Below are 17,836 nucleotides of genomic sequence, written 5' to 3'. Positions count from 1 at the left end.
TTTGCATGCACTCTCATGAGGCACATTGTCAACTCTACGATTTTATGGGAAATTAAATTCAAAATACCTGGCAAATTGAATCCATGATTGTGTCAATATGTTTGTCTGGTGCAGATCTGGATCAGATTTTTATTGTTGCTTTTAAAAAATCATTTTGAGAACTGACAGAACAGCAGAAGCATGTACTTCCTGAGTGGTTTCAACTTTACTTTGGATGGTTGTGTTTTATTTGTACTTGCTTCTCTCAAACGTATTGAACTACATACCGTATTTAGACAGTATTTTGGAGATGCTATTGAGTGCTGATGGCCGCAGTATGTTTAAACAGGTCTTCAGATGTGGGCTGAAGTTATGTCAAGTCTTATCGTTTACTCATCCTAATACATATCTCACTGCTGACTTTGTTTTTCTTTTAACATCCATTGCTGCTGATGATGATAAAGGACACCACTCTAGGTAGGCAGTCAAGTTGACAGACTTTTTTTTTCTTTACCCACATGGTTTATTGCACACACTGTTTTATTTCTGTAAATGGTGTCTGTTTTCAAACTATAAATGCATCACGGAGCATCTGTGGCACCCTGTGATGGGAGGCTGGGAAGGGTGCTGGCCCAAAGGCGAACAAAACGTAGCCTCATTTCCTGTCCGATGGAGCTCTTGTTCATCTTAGCATTGATCTCCAGGAACTGTTGTCCAGTGCTGGTGAATTCAGGCCAGATCACAGGCACATTCAGGTTTCCTTTGTTGGGGTCTCTGTGAAAATACATGCAAAAATGTCCATTAGTTTTGCAGTAAAACATCCCTAAGTAAAATTTCTGCAGTGCATGCACAGTGTGTTTTACCCAGTTCTGGCGAAGTTAGTCCAGTAGGCAATCATATAGCCAGACAGGTCTCTGTGTCTGTCTCCATAAGCCTTTGGTGTGGTGAAGGGTTTGCCAAACACGTACTGCAGGTCATCAGCATGGTCGGCTCCCACCCACTCATTGTAGGGTTTGCCTGGTCTAGCCAATAAACTGGGCTCAGACATCAGGTAGGAGTAAGTCCGCCCAGACCTGTTAAAGACCGACACAGTGTAAGTGTCCATCTGTTTAGCATTACTGTTGTCAACAATCTGATGATGCCGGTCATAAACTTTGCCCTTAACTTTCAAGAAAAGAAGACCAATCTTGTAATCTAATAAAAAAAAGACCCTTATGGTTAAGTTGCATCCATTTAGAATGTTATCACTCAACCGAAGGGGCGTTATCTATGGTTATCAGCCTCAAAGATGTGGTTTAGAAATGGCCTGCTACACCTCTGCCTACAAGTGGGTGGCAACCTCTAATGGCTGTGGTAATTATGACAGAAGCAAATGAGGAAATCAGATGATGTAACGTTAGTGTAAAGACAGAGAAAGTCCAGTGTTGGGAGGAGGCTGGGATGGTGTATGAGTCAAACAAATATAGAACTTTCACCCAGAAGATTGGGGTTCATGTCCCCTGTTAAACCAAAAGTGAATGCTAAATTAAATCACATTCCCAGGGTGTCAAATACTGCTGTTGGTTGATGCTTTTGGTTGGTTGTCGGACCAAACCACCAACCGAACGTGTCGGTATTTGACAATCTGGCAATGAGACTAAACACAGCTATTTCTCTCAGCTAAACCATGATCTTTTTTCTCAACCTGACCACATAGTATTGGCGCCTAAACCAAATGAATATGAAAGTGAAATCTAACCCCTGTTGACAGCTGATTGAACAGCCATTTAATGGACTGATAATGGCCCTCTGATCACACCAATGAGCGTAGCGGGCTCCTTCTAACCCAAACAATCATCTAGGAGACCAGGGCTTGTATGTAAGTATGTAAGTTCTTTACGTCATGTCACATTTTCCTAAACCTTACCACATGATACTGGCACCTAAATGTAACAAAAGTGACATTGAAACCCAACTCACGATGACAACTGATAGCAGCCATTGAATGCGCTGATAATGAGCTTTTGAACGTAGCACACCCCGTCTAAACCATATCATGAGGCTGATAACCACTGAGAACACCTATTCAAGAGTGATAACATTCAAAATGGGTGTACGTTTTCAGTTGCCCCATGCATTGTGCATTTAGAGCTGGCAGGAAGACTTCTGTGTAACAGAAACTCAAAGAATATGTAAACTGAAGCATCTACATGACCAAAAAATGAGTAGACCGTTATTGTGTATGTGAATAATAATTCAAAAACGTACTTGTGTTTGGTGAAAGTTGTTAATTGAAAGTCTGTAGTTCTATATTTAAATTAGCAGCTAAAAGATATTTGAAGGCAAAGGTTGGCCTCACCTGGCGTTAGCGGCGCGCAGGTAGATGGCAGTCTGTGTCGGAACCAGGAACATGTAGTCAGTCCCAATGTCCACAGCAGTTCTCTTAATGCTTATCTGGCTGGGTGTTGATTCCCAGTTGGACGAGTACTCAGCAAAGGCAATCTCAAAACCAGCCTGCCCCTTCTCTTTGGTGTAAGCAGCAAGGAGCCTCTTCACATCTTCTCTGCAATGAAGATAAGGTAGAAAGCTCTGTTTGTGAAAGGGCTCTGTGACTCTGCTGTCTTTGACCCCCAAATTTATTCTCTTGCTTCAGTGGTTTAACTTTCAAAGCTGTAAGGACTCACAAAGCAAAATGGCTTCACTCTGCAGATAAATTCAGCCTTACACAGGAATTTCTTGATTCTTGTTATTAAAGTTAGGGATGTCCTTGGAGGAGAACAGGTGTCCATCCATGTTATTGACCCCCACAAGGTAGTCGATATCAGCAGCATTGTGGAACAGGTTTTCAGGCTGATCAGGGAGGAAGTCTCCATCAGCAACAGGAGACAGAACCAGGTATTTCACAGCTGGATCTGAGAGAAATCGACATAAAATTATTGAGATAGCACTTTATATGGTATTGCTAGTTTGTATGTACAGCATGTACAGTTTAAGCTCAAAACCACAATGCAACATGATTTTTGAATGTTGGTTTCCTGTCATATATATTCTAAATAAAGTTGTTAGATAGACAGAATATAATGCTCACAGTCTGGGGTGCCAAATTTGACACGGGGAGCAGCCATGGTGAGATTCTTAGCATCAGTTGATTTCAGACAGGCCACCATCCTGTCATCAGTGGGGCAGCCAACATTCACAGCAACCTGAGCACATGATAATAAGCAGGTTTTGAGCAGACTGGCAGAATGCCTGATGTCTGCTGAATACTCAACTGAAGGGATAGTTCACCCTGGAATCAAAAATGTTGTTTGTCAATCTAGATTGTTTTGCTGTGAGTTACTGGGTGTTGGAGATATCGGACGCAGAGATGTCTGCTTTCTCTTATATATAATGGAACTAGATGGCACTCAGCTTGTGGTGCTCAAAATGCTGAAAAAATACAGCAGTGTCTATTTCCAGAAATCATGCCCCATTTACTCAAGACAATCCACAGACCTTGTTGTGAGAAGTTTCATGTAGGAACTATTTACTTTCTACTGGACTACACCCACCAACATTGTCAGCACAGAAGGAAGTGTGCATCTACTCATGGGCTAGAGGCTTGTGTTCGTGACAGCACAAGATGGAAACAAAAATGGCAAATGAGCCTAAAAATATAACATTAAGACTTTTTATACCACAGCAGGGTTCATCTCCATGATGTCTGATAATGACATACCTCCTCTGCAACCTTGCGTGGGTTCCTGTTCAGACCCCAGGGGCAGAGGGCAACACCGCTCTGGGAGATGGCTCTCTTGAACAGCCCTTTGTTGTGGGGGGAGAGAGTCTGTGTAGAAATACATACATAGATTATACAATTATTACTTGTAGATGTGTTTGTTAGCTGTTTAACGTGGCTTCAGTATTGGAAAAGCATGCATGAAACGGCACTTTTCTGTGGCATAGATATTTTTTGTTGTTTATCAAAGACAGCTGGAAAGTCACAGGAAAGGGGGGAGAGAGAGGTGACAACACGCAGTGAAGGGCTGTTAGTCTGACTCGAACTTGAGCTGCTGCCAAGGACCCAGCCTAAATGGAGCATATGCTCTGCCAGGTGAGCTAGAACACATCTGCTAAAGGTACGTGTGCTGTTGTGTATGAATGCTCCAAAATGTTGTTTTGGAATACTTCGTAAGGGGTTTATAAGTTGTAACCAATTTATCAATGGTTAGTTAAAGATTTATTAATGCTTTGACAAATATTATGCAGGAGGGTCATAAACACCAGCCAAATGGATCATCTGAAGCTTGACAACCTCTAAATCTGTGATACTCAACTTACGGCATGTTGTCCAGTAGCTAAAATAGCTCACCTGTTTAAATGGTACTAAAGCTTAAGGTTACACATCATTATGGACATAGCTGCTTTGAGTGCCAAGAGGCATTACCACAGTCTATGAGTCAGATCCACCCCTTGCTCATCCACAGCTCCACCCTCTTCTCCAAATATGATCACTTCTGGCTCCAAAAATCCAAAATGGCGACGGCCAAAATGCCAGACTTGAGGCTTCTAAACATGACTCCACAAACCAACGACTGACGCCATGGTAGCTACGTCCATTATGGTTTTTACTCAAGCCTCTCACCTGGAAGCTGACACTAACTCCACCTGCGGATTCTCCAAAGATGGTGGTGTTGTCAGGGTCCCCTCCAAATGAGCGGATGTTCCTGTGCACCCAGGCGATGGCGGCATGCTGGTCCCACAGACCGTAGTTTCCTGTTGTGGTGACAAGCACATTAATAGAGCCAGGATGGATGTAAAAAACTTAACTCAAGTAACAGAATGTAAAGAACACACTGTAAGCTAATAGGTCAGTCAGTTCCCATTACCAGTCCTTACCAGGTAAGCGAGAGTCCCCTGTGCTGAGGAAGCCCAGGGTTCCTACACGGTATCCCACTGACACCACAATGACATTGCCCCTGGTTGCAATTTCCTGACCGCTGTACAGATAGTTGTTGAAAAAGTTTGGCCCCATAGAACCACCGACCATGAAGCCTCCTCCATAGAACCAAATCATGACGGGCAGATCTGACGACACTTTGTGTGGAAAAAAAAGAGAAGCATAAGCACATCTACTGTATCAATGATTCTACCACTAATGTATAGGAACACAAAATAGCTACCTTGTCGGCCCTGAGGAACCCAGATGTTGAGGTAGAGGCAGTCTTCACTACCAAAACTTGAAGTCTGGAGCATGCTGATCTGGTGACATCTCTTTGCAAACTTTGTTGCCTTCAGTACACCTGGGGATGAAAACAATATTGGTTGCTGAAGGGATTTTCTTTGCAGTTTAATTGTGCTATACAAAAATACATTTAGATGTTGGGTTTGAGCGCACCATCCCAGCCAGGGTGAGGTTTGGGTTTCTCAAATGTTCCAGGTTTGGCAGCAAAGGGGACCCCTTTGAAAACATCCACGGAGCGGAAAAAACCAAGTGGGATATTTTTTCCCTGGACGCTGCCACCTTCTGTTTGCACCACGCCCAGCTAGAGACACAGTCAGACAAGAGCTTTCACCTTCATTGACAGTATAATACCTACTGTTAAAAAAGGTATTAATACAGTAAATTGTGACACTGTAAAAAAATAGTTAGCTATTATGATAGCTTTATTGATAGTTTAATGAATGTCTTGTAGATGTGGGTGTGATTTAGGCAGGTGGTAGGAGGCAGGGTCAGCACTGACGTCACTGCTTCACTTTCCCGATAGAAATCGCTGTCTGACAGCAAAGTAAAGAGATGAAAATATTCTGAATGTAGCATTCACGTAAATTGATAGTTTTCTTTTACGTGGCTAAAATATGTTTTGCAGCTGCCCCCATCCGCAGCAGTACATTACTTAGCTTCCATGTCAGTACTCCTGTCTGCTTCTCCAAACTGGGGGTGTGCCGATTGATATCTACTGTATGTAATACACTGACTAAGGATAAGTGCCTCATACAGCCACACTTCAAAAGATCTGAACTATCCTTTTAAATTTCCAGCTGATAATTTGCAATCACAGAAAGTTGACAGGGATGAAGTGAAGGCAGAACAATATTTTAAAAATAATCACATCCCAATAATAAAATAAGTTCATTCTTTTGACCACAAAATTAGTCAAACACCCTACAATCAGAAAGAGCAGATCAATTATCCCATATTTGCAAATTCTAATAAGTTAAAGTCCTTACAGAGGCTGCGGTGGCCGTCCCCAGAGACACGACAACAGCAAACAGAATCTTCAGTGTCTCCATGGTGGTCCAGGAACCAGCAAGTACCTCTCCAGGTGCTTATATACACGAGACCCTCCCCGAAAGAGTATGAGTGGTAAATAAAGCTGTTGACTTGTGTTATATAACCTTTACACCCTGTGGTCAGTCTGACCATGACCTGCAAACCTCTGACCTCTGATGGGAAACAGCCTGGTGCAAACTGTGCAAATTGCCAAGTGAAGGAAGGTATATTAGTGTATCATGTGGTGTGTTTATTTTTTATTTTCTAATCCCTAATACTGACATAGGACTCTTGGATCTAAATATTAAATGTTTTGGAGCCACTCCTCTGTAGGAACTAATCCTCTGGTTTCCATTTTGTTCCACTATCTTTCTATTATGATAATCGAAGCTGTGATGATAAAAGTAAAGATCACACACCCACATGTCAGAAGTCAACACTAATAGATAAACATTTTTCAAGGCTATAATAATTTTCTTCTTTGTGATTCAGAGTAAAATGTTTCCATTGAAGACACATTAACAGAAAGCCCTGCAGTTCTTCCAAAGTTGATAGTGAAGCAAATGTTTCTCCGACTCACAGACACAGGTGGACCGATTCTCACAATGGCAAACAACACACGGCTTCAGATTAGATAAAAACTCAGAAATAGCCCCATTTGAACTGTAAGTGTTTTACTAATGCGAGACGAGAGCGGCCAAGTTCTTTACAAGCCGCCCTGTCACAACATAGCTGCTTATCTATTGACAGATTTTGCACATGCTGGAAGACAAAATACAAGATATTACAGGCGAATTTGAAATGAAAGTGGTGATGCAGAGCAACGTTGCAGGTTGAATTTCAAAATGGTGGTGGAACACCTGCATTTTAGTCATTTTTATGCACAGGTTTTATGGTGGAAATGTCTTTGTTTACATGAAAGAAAACTTGGAATTCAGGCTGCAAGTGACAATTCAGAATATAAAAAATCTAGCCTGTCAGGCATTTTGTATTGCTTTCAAATATTCATTCTCCTGTAGATCAGTTTTTTCATGCAATGTTTCCTCTGCAGTCTTTTGTTTGGGGCAGCAATCTCCTTTAATGTGCATGTGGCACCTATTTACATCAATGACAAATATATTTATTAACGCCTGTTTTAATAAAGCCCTTTTATTAAAACAGTTACAGTTAACACAAATCTCACAGCAAGATCCCAAAATCTAGAGTAGATGAGTGGCCAGAAAAAAAGCCATTGCTTAAAGAAAGAAATAAGAACATGCTTCGAGTTCACCAAAAGGCATGTGGGAGCCTCTCCAAACATATGGGAGATCAGTACTCTGGTCAGATGAGACTAAAAGTGAACTGTCCACTCTTCCTCAAAGACCAGGGTCTCATTTTTAAACACTGCATATGCATAAAATGAGGCCCTGAAAGTACGCAAATGTTGTGATCTATAAATACAGACTTGATGGAAGAGACTGTGACCCATGCTTATGAACATTTCAGAGATGGGAAATTGGCGGTGCAGATGATGAGGTGGAAGCCCAATTGTAGGAATTGTCAAATTTTTGACAATGGCTTTTGTCCATATGTACATTTTCAGTATGGATAATAATCACTGTTATAAATGAGACCCCAGCTCTGTGGAGTGTACGGCTTAAAAGGGTCCTATGGATAGATATTCCAAGGCACTGTATGTGGAACACAAGGAAATATTCAAAGGGTAAGAGAAGGATTAATGGCAGCTTATAAGTTAGCTAAGTGAGGGCTATGGCTGACATAAGCCTAGGATATCTATACTAGCTAAACTGAAAAGGCACAGTCTTCACTTGATACTCTTGATTGTCTCAATTATTTGTCTTAAATTAATTAAGCACAGTATCTCCTTTGTTCCCTCAGCAAGTGTCCATGTCATAAAGGTGATGATAACCTCTGAAAACCTTATTTGAAACTGGTCCAGCTCCTTTGTGGCCTGATACAGGAAAATAATGGATCTGATGAAGACCGCTCTTGAATCTTCAAGTTGGCATTGTCTGATTTTCCTGTAGTATGGCACCTTGTTGTGTGTTGACGACCTGTATATCAGGGTCAGTTGAGACACTTTCCTATTACTCGAGCAGGAATAAAATGATTTGATTCCTGAACATACACAGGTCTCTGCGAACAATTTTTAAAGTTTTTTAGAGCCCAATTCAAATAAGAATTGCATTTTGTCAAATGTAGGCCTATTTAATAAGCACGTTGCCTTAATTAACATCAGCTACCATCAGGCTAAACCTGCTTCAAATAGGCTGCCTGCACATTAGCTAATGGCTAATGCAGGTGTGGTACCAAAATGGCAGTGCAGTCTGAATATAAGCTAATACACCAAGTCTAATTTAGAGAGCTTTGTTGCTTTTCCTCCTGTTCGTTTCTCTCATCCTTTCTTACTGACACTTTTATGTAGTTATAGTTACTTCAGTATCGTGATAAAGTGATAAAAGTATTATGGGGATTCTGGTGATTCCAAACCCTATTATTTAGCAGTAGCATCTGCTATCATCCAAAAACCAACCAAATCAAAAACTCAGGTTCCAAACATGCAAAGTGATTTGTAAACTGGAGGAAGCACAGCATATAAAAAAATAAAACCAAAGAAATATAATTTGTATTCGTCATTGATTTATTGTTTTATGAACCAGTACTTTTTGACACTTCAGCTCTGTAGGTCCAGGTGCACGGGTGATTGCACAAGGACTTTATTCATAGATGGATATGGGAAGGTTGGGTAGGACGCTGCACCAGAAATGCACATATCTCATTCTCATCTTCTGTTTCACATAGTTCTTGTTCATATTATGATGGATCTCCAAGTACTGGTGTCCAGTGTTGGTGAATTTGGGCCAGGTAGCGGGCACATTCTCTCCTTTGTTGGGGTCTCTGTGGGTACAATCAGAGAACAGTGCAACAGAATTAAAGCAGATCTATTTCAGTGTGCGACTCAGGTTTGATTTCTGTGATGCTCCTATGTGTGTCTGCGGAGACATACCCAGTTTTGGCAAAGTTGGTCCAGTAGTTAATCATGTAGCCAGAGAGGTCACGATGGCGGGGCCAGTACCCCAGTGGTGTGGCGAAAGGCTTTCCGAACACGTACTGCAGGTCATCAGCGTGGTCGGCTCCCACCCAGCTGGGGTAGGGCATGACGAGGCCGCCCATACGGTTGGGCTCAGATAAGACGTAGGAGTAGGTGCGTCCAGTTCTTTGGTGAGACAAGAGAAGAACAGGGATTTGACAATGAACAATGAACACTGAAGGAAATCTTACCCAGAGAAGTTTCAGCTTGTTGCAATCTCCAATCCTCAGCGCTTCACGCCGCTAAATCTCCCTAAATCTTACACACTGCTCCTTTAAGCCCTCTTTAAATGGATATTCCTAGCTTCCTACAGTGGCTGAAGTTAAAGAAAAAATATGCCTTGGTTTCATTCCCCACCTCCTAAAGCAAGGTGTGGAGCAACAGTGCTTATAAATAAACTGAAAGCGACATCTGCGTAGCAGGATCTTATTCTCACGTGGCATTGGCAGCATGAAGGTAGAGGGCAGCCTGAGTAGGAACCAGGAAGATGAAGTCCGTTCCGATCTCCACAACGGTTTTCTTGATGGTCTCCCTGCTGGGGTTTGAGCCCCAGGGTATGGTGTATGTGGAGAAAGCGCTGTCCAAACCAGCTTTGCCCTTCTCTTTAGTGTACGAAGCCAAGAGCCTCTTCACATCGTCACTGCAATCAGTGAGGTTTGAAAATGAGGTCTGATAAAACACCATAACACCACAGCTCCAACAAAAGTACAGCATGTCTCTCTGTTGCAGAATGTTTCACACTGCGATCAGATTGATTCAACTCACATAGAGGTGTCCACCAGTTGGGAGTTGATTGAAGGAACGTCTAAACCAGTGAAGACATGTCCGTCCATGTTGTTGACTCCAGCAATGTAGTCGATTTCAGCCGCGTTATGGAACAAGTTGTAAGGCTCATCCGGCACGAAGTCCCCGTCAATCACAGGCGACAGGAGCAGATTCGTAACAAGGGGGCCTGACAGAAGCAAACACAATCAGACACTTATTATGTACTGTGTGTTTTATAGATAACTGGCATCCTAATTTTCCATTTGTTGAATCTACTGTTGGTCCATGAAGATTAAGCTAGAATTTAGCCCAACACCTCCAGAGTTTCTTCAATAACCTATTCTTCATATGCATGCATAAAACTAAACTCTTAATATGAAAGGAATAGGATCAGTCTTTCAAACTTGCTGGTCTAAATAAAACATATTAGTGCCATTAAAAAGAGAAAACAAAGCACTTGCTTCCAAGCTGAGGATTTGCTGTGTGGCTTTTTGAACATCAAATTAACCTTAAAATCCAGAGTTAAAGGGTATTTTTCAACCTGAATCCAATTTTCCCAATATTTTCTAAAATTGGTCCAGTCTTACATGAGAGCAGCGGCCAGGCTGCAATGTTAACAGTCAGGGCATGTTCGCACCATCAATTTACGTTCACTGAAAGTTCTTGTTTTTGCCCCTGACAGGCTAGGATTGTTATTCAAGTGTCTGACAAGATTATTGAAAGGACCCTACAGAGACAGACATTTTTGTTAAAGAGTAAGACCGTTTTTGTTTGACCAGAAACAGCCCCAAATACGCTATCGTCAAACTCACCAGACTCCATTTAAATAAACAGTACTTTTATCATCTTGAATCCCACTTCAATCGAGTGTCGACGGAAACAAACTTATATCATTGAGTAATGTTATCACTGCTGCACTGTCTGGAAACGTGCATCGAATTCACTAAAACATGCTCATCATTTACATTATAGTGTTAATAGCTGTGGGATGCAAATATTATGGTGGTTTGATAAATAGTATCTATAGTAAAAGCAATAGTGTCTCTCACGTGTGTTTAAAAACTGCACTTTCCCAGTATTTAACAGGCTTAGTGTGTCAGGACTCTTAAGGGAAACTCTCACAAGCCCATACAAATGTAGTGCAAAGTTTAAACTAATCTCCAGAAAATCTGCAAAAGAAATTGCCAATTAATGTGCATTTCCATCCACTTCTGTAATGTGAACATTAGGAGTTGGGCATATCGAGATAAATATAATATCATAGATGTGTAGTTGCACAGTTTCTCCAGTGGGGTGCCATTAAGCCACTGCAGAAGAAGTGGAGTGCAGTACGTACGATCAGGTGAGCTGGACAGATCAAGAGAACCAGCCAGTGTAAGGAGTGCAGGATCACTCATCTTCAAACAGGCAGCCATAGTGTGATCGGTGGGGCAGTTGACTTTCAGAGCAACCTGGAGAGAAGGTTCAAATCATCTTTAACTGTTTCCCAGAGCTTTATTTATATACATTTTAATTTCAGTTAATTTAAAAATATGTCAGAGAAGCTGTTCTGTACCTCCTCAGCAAACCTGCGGGGGTTCCTGTTGACAGCCCAGGGGCAAAGGGCGACACCGCTCTGAGAGATGGCCCTCCTGAACAACCCTTTGTTGTGTGGAGTGAGAGTCTGTGGGCAGGCAAAATAGATACAGTATGTTGGTTTGTTTTTCTAAATGAAGTTAGATTCATATTTATAAATTGGGAGTTTTATTTCATTTTATAATTATCATGTATCTGAAAAAAAGCTCCTTACCTGGAAGCTGACACTAGCTCCACCTGCAGACTCTCCAAAGACAGTCATGTTGTCGGGGTCTCCTCCGAATGAGCGGATGTTCCTGTTCACCCAAGCAATGGCGTAGTGTTGGTCCCAAAGACCGTAGTTTCCTGATGTGGATAAACTTTTCACTTAATCACAGCAGAAACTACTAATTTCATGGAACGATTTATAAAATTGGCAGGCAGGCCAACTTCTTCTGGGCACAACACAAAAGAAGCAGTCACCTACCAGGTAAGTCAGGCTCTCCGGTGCTCAGGAAACCCAGTGCGCCCACACGGTATCCCAGCGTCACCACAATAACATTTCCTCTGTCAGCGATCTCCTGCCCGTCGTACAGGTAGTTGTCCAGGAAGTTAGCACCCATCGAGCCTCCAGCCAGGAAGCCTCCTCCGTAGATCCAGACCATGACGGGCAGACCAGAGGACACTAGAAGACAGAGAGAATGAGTTGTAGTGTACATTCAATATGGACGACACTCTACAGGCTTCTTTCAGTCTTTACCTGAGCGGCCGTGAGGAACCCAGACGTTAAGGTAAAGACAGTCCTCACTGCCTCTGGTATCAGTCATGATGAGGTTCACCTGAAGGCATCTCTTCCTGTATTGGTTTGCCTTCAGAACACCTGACAAGAGACAAGCACAGTGTAAGAGCAAGGGAAGACTTTCTTAAATTACCAGAGTAAATTAGTTTTCATGACACATTACATCATGCCTTTAGCTGATGTTCACTTACCCCTACAGCTGGAAGATAAAACCTTTTCCATCATTGCAATTAAGGTTAAGCAGGAGCAGAATTAGCTGCTTGGAGTTAGGGCTACAGTTGGTAAGGGTGCATATTTTTGTAGGGGGAATTAGAGTTTATACCTATACCTTACATTTTGTTTGGTTAGGTTTATGCCATAAACTGTATATAATAGTGGATGCAGCTACTGTGATGTCACTCACTGGTTTGTGGACTCAGCGTTCAGAAGCATAGATTTACAACAATACCAAGATACTAGATGTCAAGATGGCACCGATCCATTTCAGAGTTGCTCACCTGATGCACCCACTAAAAAGTGCTCTAGCGTCTGGGTTTACTTCTGCGGTATGTGGCCCACTGAAAATGCGCAGTAGTGTTTCTTCTGCTGGCCATGCCCGTGAGCTCCAGCTTGGCTCTTAGACTTTACGTTGTGATGACGTCATGGATATTTAAATTGCTTTTATTGGCTTGAGGTTAGTTTTACAAATATAGACCCTCTGTGGATCAAAAATTGGTAATAGAAAGAAAGGCTGAGCAACACTTCTGGTAGCCTGGTCTGAAGCCTCGAATTCGGCATTTTGGCCGTTGCCATCTTGTTTTTTAAGGCAGAAGTGACCGTATCAAGATGAGAGGGTTGAGCAGTGGGGGAGTGAGGAGTGGATTGAACTGAGAGCCCAAGGTGGCACCTTGCAGACAGCCTGACACTCAAAACGACCCACCCTTAATTACGCATAACTTTAAGCCTTAATAAAATGTAAATGGGTGAGTTATATGACAATTCAACCTCTGTAGAGTTTTCATGAAGGGTGAATTTAGCTGTAGAGACCAAAACATTTTTGTACCAGGCTGTAAATGCCTTTATTTCTGTTTTTTAACATGGGGCCAATGGGGATTGCCTCGCTTCTGGAGCCAGCCTCAAGTGGCCCTTCAAAGAACGGCAGTTTTTGGCAATTCCGCCTTGGCTTAATTTTTCAGCAGTGGAGGTAGCCACTTGGTTTATGCATAAGAAACACTGGGTTATGGTTAGCAACAGATCATATTTTGGTTTAAAATACCCAGTGCTGGGGCCACAATACTTGCTGGAAAAGCAGTGATGCCTCAGTAAAAAACTACTGCTTTTCATGGCACTATCACCATGGGAAAAACAGCAACAGGTCAATCACAAAACACTCACGTTTGGTGCCTAAAAGGTGTTTGGAAACTCAGCAATGACTCATTTAAACGTAGCCTGTTTTGTTGTTTATTGGTCTCGAACAGTGGTCTGCACTTTGGCAGGCATCTCGCATAGGTTTCACACCATCCATCTTACCCTCCACCTCACCATGACAATTGGATCAAACATGCAAACGTAACATACAATGGCATCATTTTCTTTTGGGTTACTGGGCTGCAGTTTACTTACCGTCCCAGCCTGGGTGACGCTTTGGTTTCTCAAATCTTCCAGGGATGTCAGCATAGGGAATCCCCTTGAAGACGTCCATGTGACGGCGGAACCCAAGACGAATGTTCTTGCCTTCCACCATACCTCCCTCGGTGTACACTACCCCGAGCTACAGGAATTAAACACAAAGAAATACAAAAAGATGACTTGATAAGACAGTCCAAATTATGACTGAAATGTTGTCTGTTGTTCCTTTGAATAGAACAACAATGAAATCTGGCATGCCGTTTAGATTTGAATTTTCAGCTTCCTTTTAATAGTTTTGGAAAATGGGAAAATATTTAAATATGTCAGCAATTAAATAATATGTTATAAAATAAATAGGTTAGAATTATGTTTTGACAGACATGTAAAGACTTTAAATCCAATGCAATAAATCTATCTGGAATCAATCGCTCAAAAATGAACAAAAAGTCAAACTTACAGTGGCGGCAGAGACCGCCTCCAGAAACACGGCAGCAGCTACTAAAATCCCCAGCATCATCATCATGACCGCCCTGTGAGAAGAGGTTGAGCACAGTTTTTATAAAGGAGACCCCTCCCCTAGACATCATCTGACCAGTGCGCAGTCTGTGGGCCTGCTTCGCCCACTGTTACATAATTACACGTAATATTTAACCACCTTACATCCACAGCACTTTCCTCAGTGCTTAATATGGATTGGATTAAACACTTTAAACATCTTTAGCTACGTCAAAATAACGTATGTAGTGATGAAACAAAATAAAAATGCTTTTTACAGCCTCTCAACATGGGAAACAAGTGTTTTTCACTGGTCCATATCTAAATGTTGCAAAAGAGAAATGCAGTTTTTGATAATTAATTTAATCTATATTGTCTTGTGACTCCAGTGTTGAGTAGTTTTCAGCTGATAGAAGCCAAAAGTCTTATGTTGGGCTTTTATTTAGCTTTAAGAAAGTTCTGAGATATTTGGTCAGGGACTTCAAGAAATTGCTGGGTGAAAAAGTAATTAAAATAAAATAAAAAACATATAGAAAAAGACAACACAGACATGTCTTTGCTATCATTAAAACTAGGGTTGTGTGTCTAACATTTGAGATGGAATTTTTAATATCCAGTTTTTGCAGATGTGTATCTGGAGCCTCATTACAGAAACATATGTAACTCTGAAATCCTATATTATCTCATTTTAGGATGACTTTCAGGACTTTTGGTATAACAGAAACTTGCGCACCGAAATATAATGATTGAAAGGCTACTCAAGCCGTAAGATGATGCTCGAAATTTCCTGAACCACGTACAAATGGGTATATATATCAACTGCCAAGAGGATTATTTAATCATTAATAGCTCGTCCATCTCCAGTAGCCTACCGGAACGTTCTCGTCAGATTAAGTCAGTCTCGTGTACAGTCTAAATACAGATAGAGGCAGATGATTGAAGAATCGAATGTACAGTTACAGTTTGGATTTCTTAAGATAAGAAATTAGGTCTGAGATAAGACAGGAAACAGCCATGCGTTCAGCATTTGCTTCTGCAATAGACAGACAGGATTTTTCCTATCTTTGAAACTCACGATAGGAGATAGGAGTTAGGATATTTTTCTGTAATAGGGCCAGGAGGAAAACAACCTCTGCTGAGTTGACACAGCTGTCCGACTAGACTGAGAGTCACACTGCTGTGGCCAGTCCAGACATTAATCCTCATGACCCCTTTTATTCACTCTGAAATGCTGGACTTTAATACCTGTCTTGTAATTTACAATAGGAAATTTTGGTAAATTAAGGTGGACATTATTAGCTTTCCCCAAAATGTAACCTATTAAATTTATTACACATAGGTAGTGGATTACATCAGGGTGCCTACGGGTTTCAAATGCTTAAATTTAATTTAAATTTTTTTTGTAAGGCCTTTTCTAGATTTTTATTTATTTTTTTTTACCAAATTTAAGAGTCATTTATTATCTTTTTTAACACAAGCATTGTAAATATAAAGGTAAGTATGTGGTCCTTTGCAGAGGTGTGTTTTATGTAGGAATATGGGGAAGTGTTCACAAATAGTCTGAGAATCCTCTGACGGAGCTCCTAACTTAGCCTAAACATTTTTAGTAAAGAGTCCTAACTTAGGAGGGATTTTGGAAAGTTCACAGAGGAACTCTAAGAAAGGAAGGGACAGAAACTATTACCTTGGTGAGGTGTGGTTGACCCTGTTTTGAGGTTCAATGTATTCCTTTAACAGATGTGATTGGTTGTCACAGACACACCCTTTTGTGAGTCTGCAAGGTGTGGACAGCCAGTGGAAACAAAATGAACTGCTGACTGTGAAATTGTTGTTTCTTTGTGTTTCCACCATTTTCTCCTCTGCTTAGGAAACGCTTAAGCCTCTTAAAAGTCCTCCACCCTGCTACTAACAGTTATTCACCTTAGGAGCTTGTTTAAGGTCTAAGATGCTCTGTGAATAACTTTTATCTTTACAAGGTCTTAACTCTAAGGGGAAATTCTAAGAAAACGTCACAATTCTAACAATTTTATTTTTTGAATTTCATCACAAGGAGCAACTCTTAGGACTAGGAAGCTTTGTGAATACAGAAAGCCTCCAACTTAGCCTAAAATTTTTTAGTAAGGAGTCCTAGCTTAGGAGTGATTTAAGAATGTTCTCAGAGCAACTCTGAGCAAGGAAGGGACAGAAACATTTACCTTAGTGAGGAGGTGTGGTTGACCCTGTTTTTAGGTACGACGCATTCTTTTAACAGATGTGATTGGTTGTCACAGACACACCCTTTTGTGAGCCTGCAGGGTGTGGACACCCAGTGGAAATGAAATGAACTGCTGAATGTGAAAGTGTTGTCATTGTAATCAGCTTTAATACATATGAGGATCCTCTCAGAGAGCCTCCAACTTAGCCTAACATTTTTTAATTAAGGAATCCTAGCTTAGGAGTGATTTAGGAAAGTTGTCAGAGCAACTCTTAGCAAGGAAGGGACAGACACCTTTACCGTATTGAGGGGGTGTGGTTGACCTCGTTGTTCGGTTTATGTATTCTTTTCGCAGATGTGATTGGTTGTCACAGACACACCCTTTTGTGAGTCTGCCAGGTGTGGACACCCATGGAAATGAAATGAACTGCTGACTGTGGAAGTGTTGTCATTGTTCGTGGGATCACTCTGCTGATGGAAGGTTGAGACAGACTCAAGTCATCACTGCTCTGTTGCATTTTTCCAATTTCAAAATATCATAGTGTTGTTGTCATTTTATTTCTGGGGTCGTATTACAAAAATGTTCCTAGTACAAAGAGCTGCTCCTAGTGACGAAATTCTTAGCATTGTGACATTTTCGTAGAATTTCCCCTTAAAGTTAAGACCAGGTCCTTGTAAAGATAATGGTTATTCACAGAGCATCTTAGACCTTAAAAGAGCTCCTAAGGTGAAAAACTGTTAGGAGCAGGGAGGAGGACTTTTAACGGGTGTAAGAGTTTCTTAAGCAGACGAGAAAATGGTGGAAACACAAAGAGGTCGGATAAATATTCTCCAAGCGCTGGATGACAGTGAGTAAATGAAATGCCACAGATTACATCATGCAGTGAGAATGTTTGTGGTTGATGTCATTATGGGTACACACACATTTCCTACCTAAGGCTATAACACCAGAAACAAAATGATCACAACATAAAGATATTTGGAAAAGTGGAAAAATGCAAGTGCAGCAGTGATGACTTGAGTCTGTTTCAACCTTCCATCAGCAGAGGAATCACCCTAACAACACTTTCACAGTCTGCAGTTCATTTTATTTCCACTGGGTGTCTACACCTTGCAGGC

The 17,836-nt window shown here is 41.4% G+C and overlaps 2 protein-coding genes across 3 annotated transcripts; both read right to left on the bottom strand.

Moving 5' to 3' along the window:
- Positions 1–478: 478 nt before the first annotated feature.
- Positions 479–6,277, bottom strand: LOC126395542 (bile salt-activated lipase-like). 2 transcript variants are annotated; one of them, XM_050053085.1, is made up of 11 exons: positions 6,169–6,277; positions 5,336–5,483; positions 5,121–5,240; positions 4,837–5,034; positions 4,583–4,713; positions 3,677–3,784; positions 3,047–3,161; positions 2,684–2,870; positions 2,318–2,521; positions 843–1,052; positions 479–753 (listed from the first exon to the last, which is right to left on the bottom strand). In XM_050053085.1, the coding sequence occupies exons 1-11, from the start codon at positions 6,229–6,231 to the stop codon at positions 561–563; spliced, it is 1,677 nt and encodes a 558-aa protein (XP_049909042.1). In that variant the 5' UTR covers positions 6,232–6,277; the 3' UTR covers positions 479–560. The 2 variants fall into 2 exon arrangements, with proteins under 2 accessions (XP_049909042.1, XP_049909043.1); XM_050053086.1 differs by lacking the exon at positions 5,336–5,483 and having other exon boundaries at positions 6,169–6,269.
- A 2,552-nt stretch (positions 6,278–8,829) lies between these two features.
- Positions 8,830–14,556, bottom strand: cel.2 (carboxyl ester lipase, tandem duplicate 2). The gene is made up of 11 exons (XM_050053087.1): positions 14,486–14,556; positions 14,023–14,170; positions 12,382–12,501; positions 12,109–12,306; positions 11,857–11,987; positions 11,623–11,730; positions 11,404–11,518; positions 10,068–10,254; positions 9,739–9,942; positions 9,219–9,428; positions 8,830–9,109 (listed from the first exon to the last, which is right to left on the bottom strand). Exons 1-11 carry the CDS (start codon positions 14,549–14,551, stop codon positions 8,929–8,931), a joined length of 1,668 nt encoding a protein of 555 aa, XP_049909044.1. The 5' UTR covers positions 14,552–14,556; the 3' UTR covers positions 8,830–8,928.
- Between the last annotated feature and the right edge of the window lie 3,280 nt (positions 14,557–17,836).

Source organism: Epinephelus moara, chromosome 9 (assembly GCF_006386435.1).
Source record: "Epinephelus moara isolate mb chromosome 9, YSFRI_EMoa_1.0, whole genome shotgun sequence".
Lineage (NCBI taxonomy): Eukaryota > Metazoa > Chordata > Actinopteri > Perciformes > Serranidae > Epinephelus > Epinephelus moara.
This window is presented reverse-complemented; position numbering and strand designations above follow the sequence as displayed.

Coding starts and splice junctions, on each gene's coding strand:
- LOC126395542 (XM_050053085.1), bottom strand. CDS start 6,231: ATGGAGACACTGAAGATTCTGTTTGCTGTTGTCGTGTCTCTGGGGACG. Junction 4,714..4,836: donor AGGGGACTCTCGCTTACCTG/GTAAGGACTGGT, acceptor TCACCACAACAG/GAAACTACGGTCTGTGGGAC. Junction 2,871..3,046: donor CAAATTTGGCACCCCAGACT/GTGAGCATTATA, acceptor GATTTCTCTCAG/ATCCAGCTGTGAAATACCTG.
- cel.2 (XM_050053087.1), bottom strand. CDS start 14,551: ATGATGATGATGCTGGGGATTTTAGTAGCTGCTGCCGTGTTTCTGGAG. Junction 12,307..12,381: donor GGTTCCTCACGGCCGCTCAG/GTAAAGACTGAA, acceptor TCTGTCTTCTAG/TGTCCTCTGGTCTGCCCGTC. Junction 9,943..10,067: donor CAACTGGTGGACACCTCTAT/GTGAGTTGAATC, acceptor CACTGATTGCAG/TGACGATGTGAAGAGGCTCT.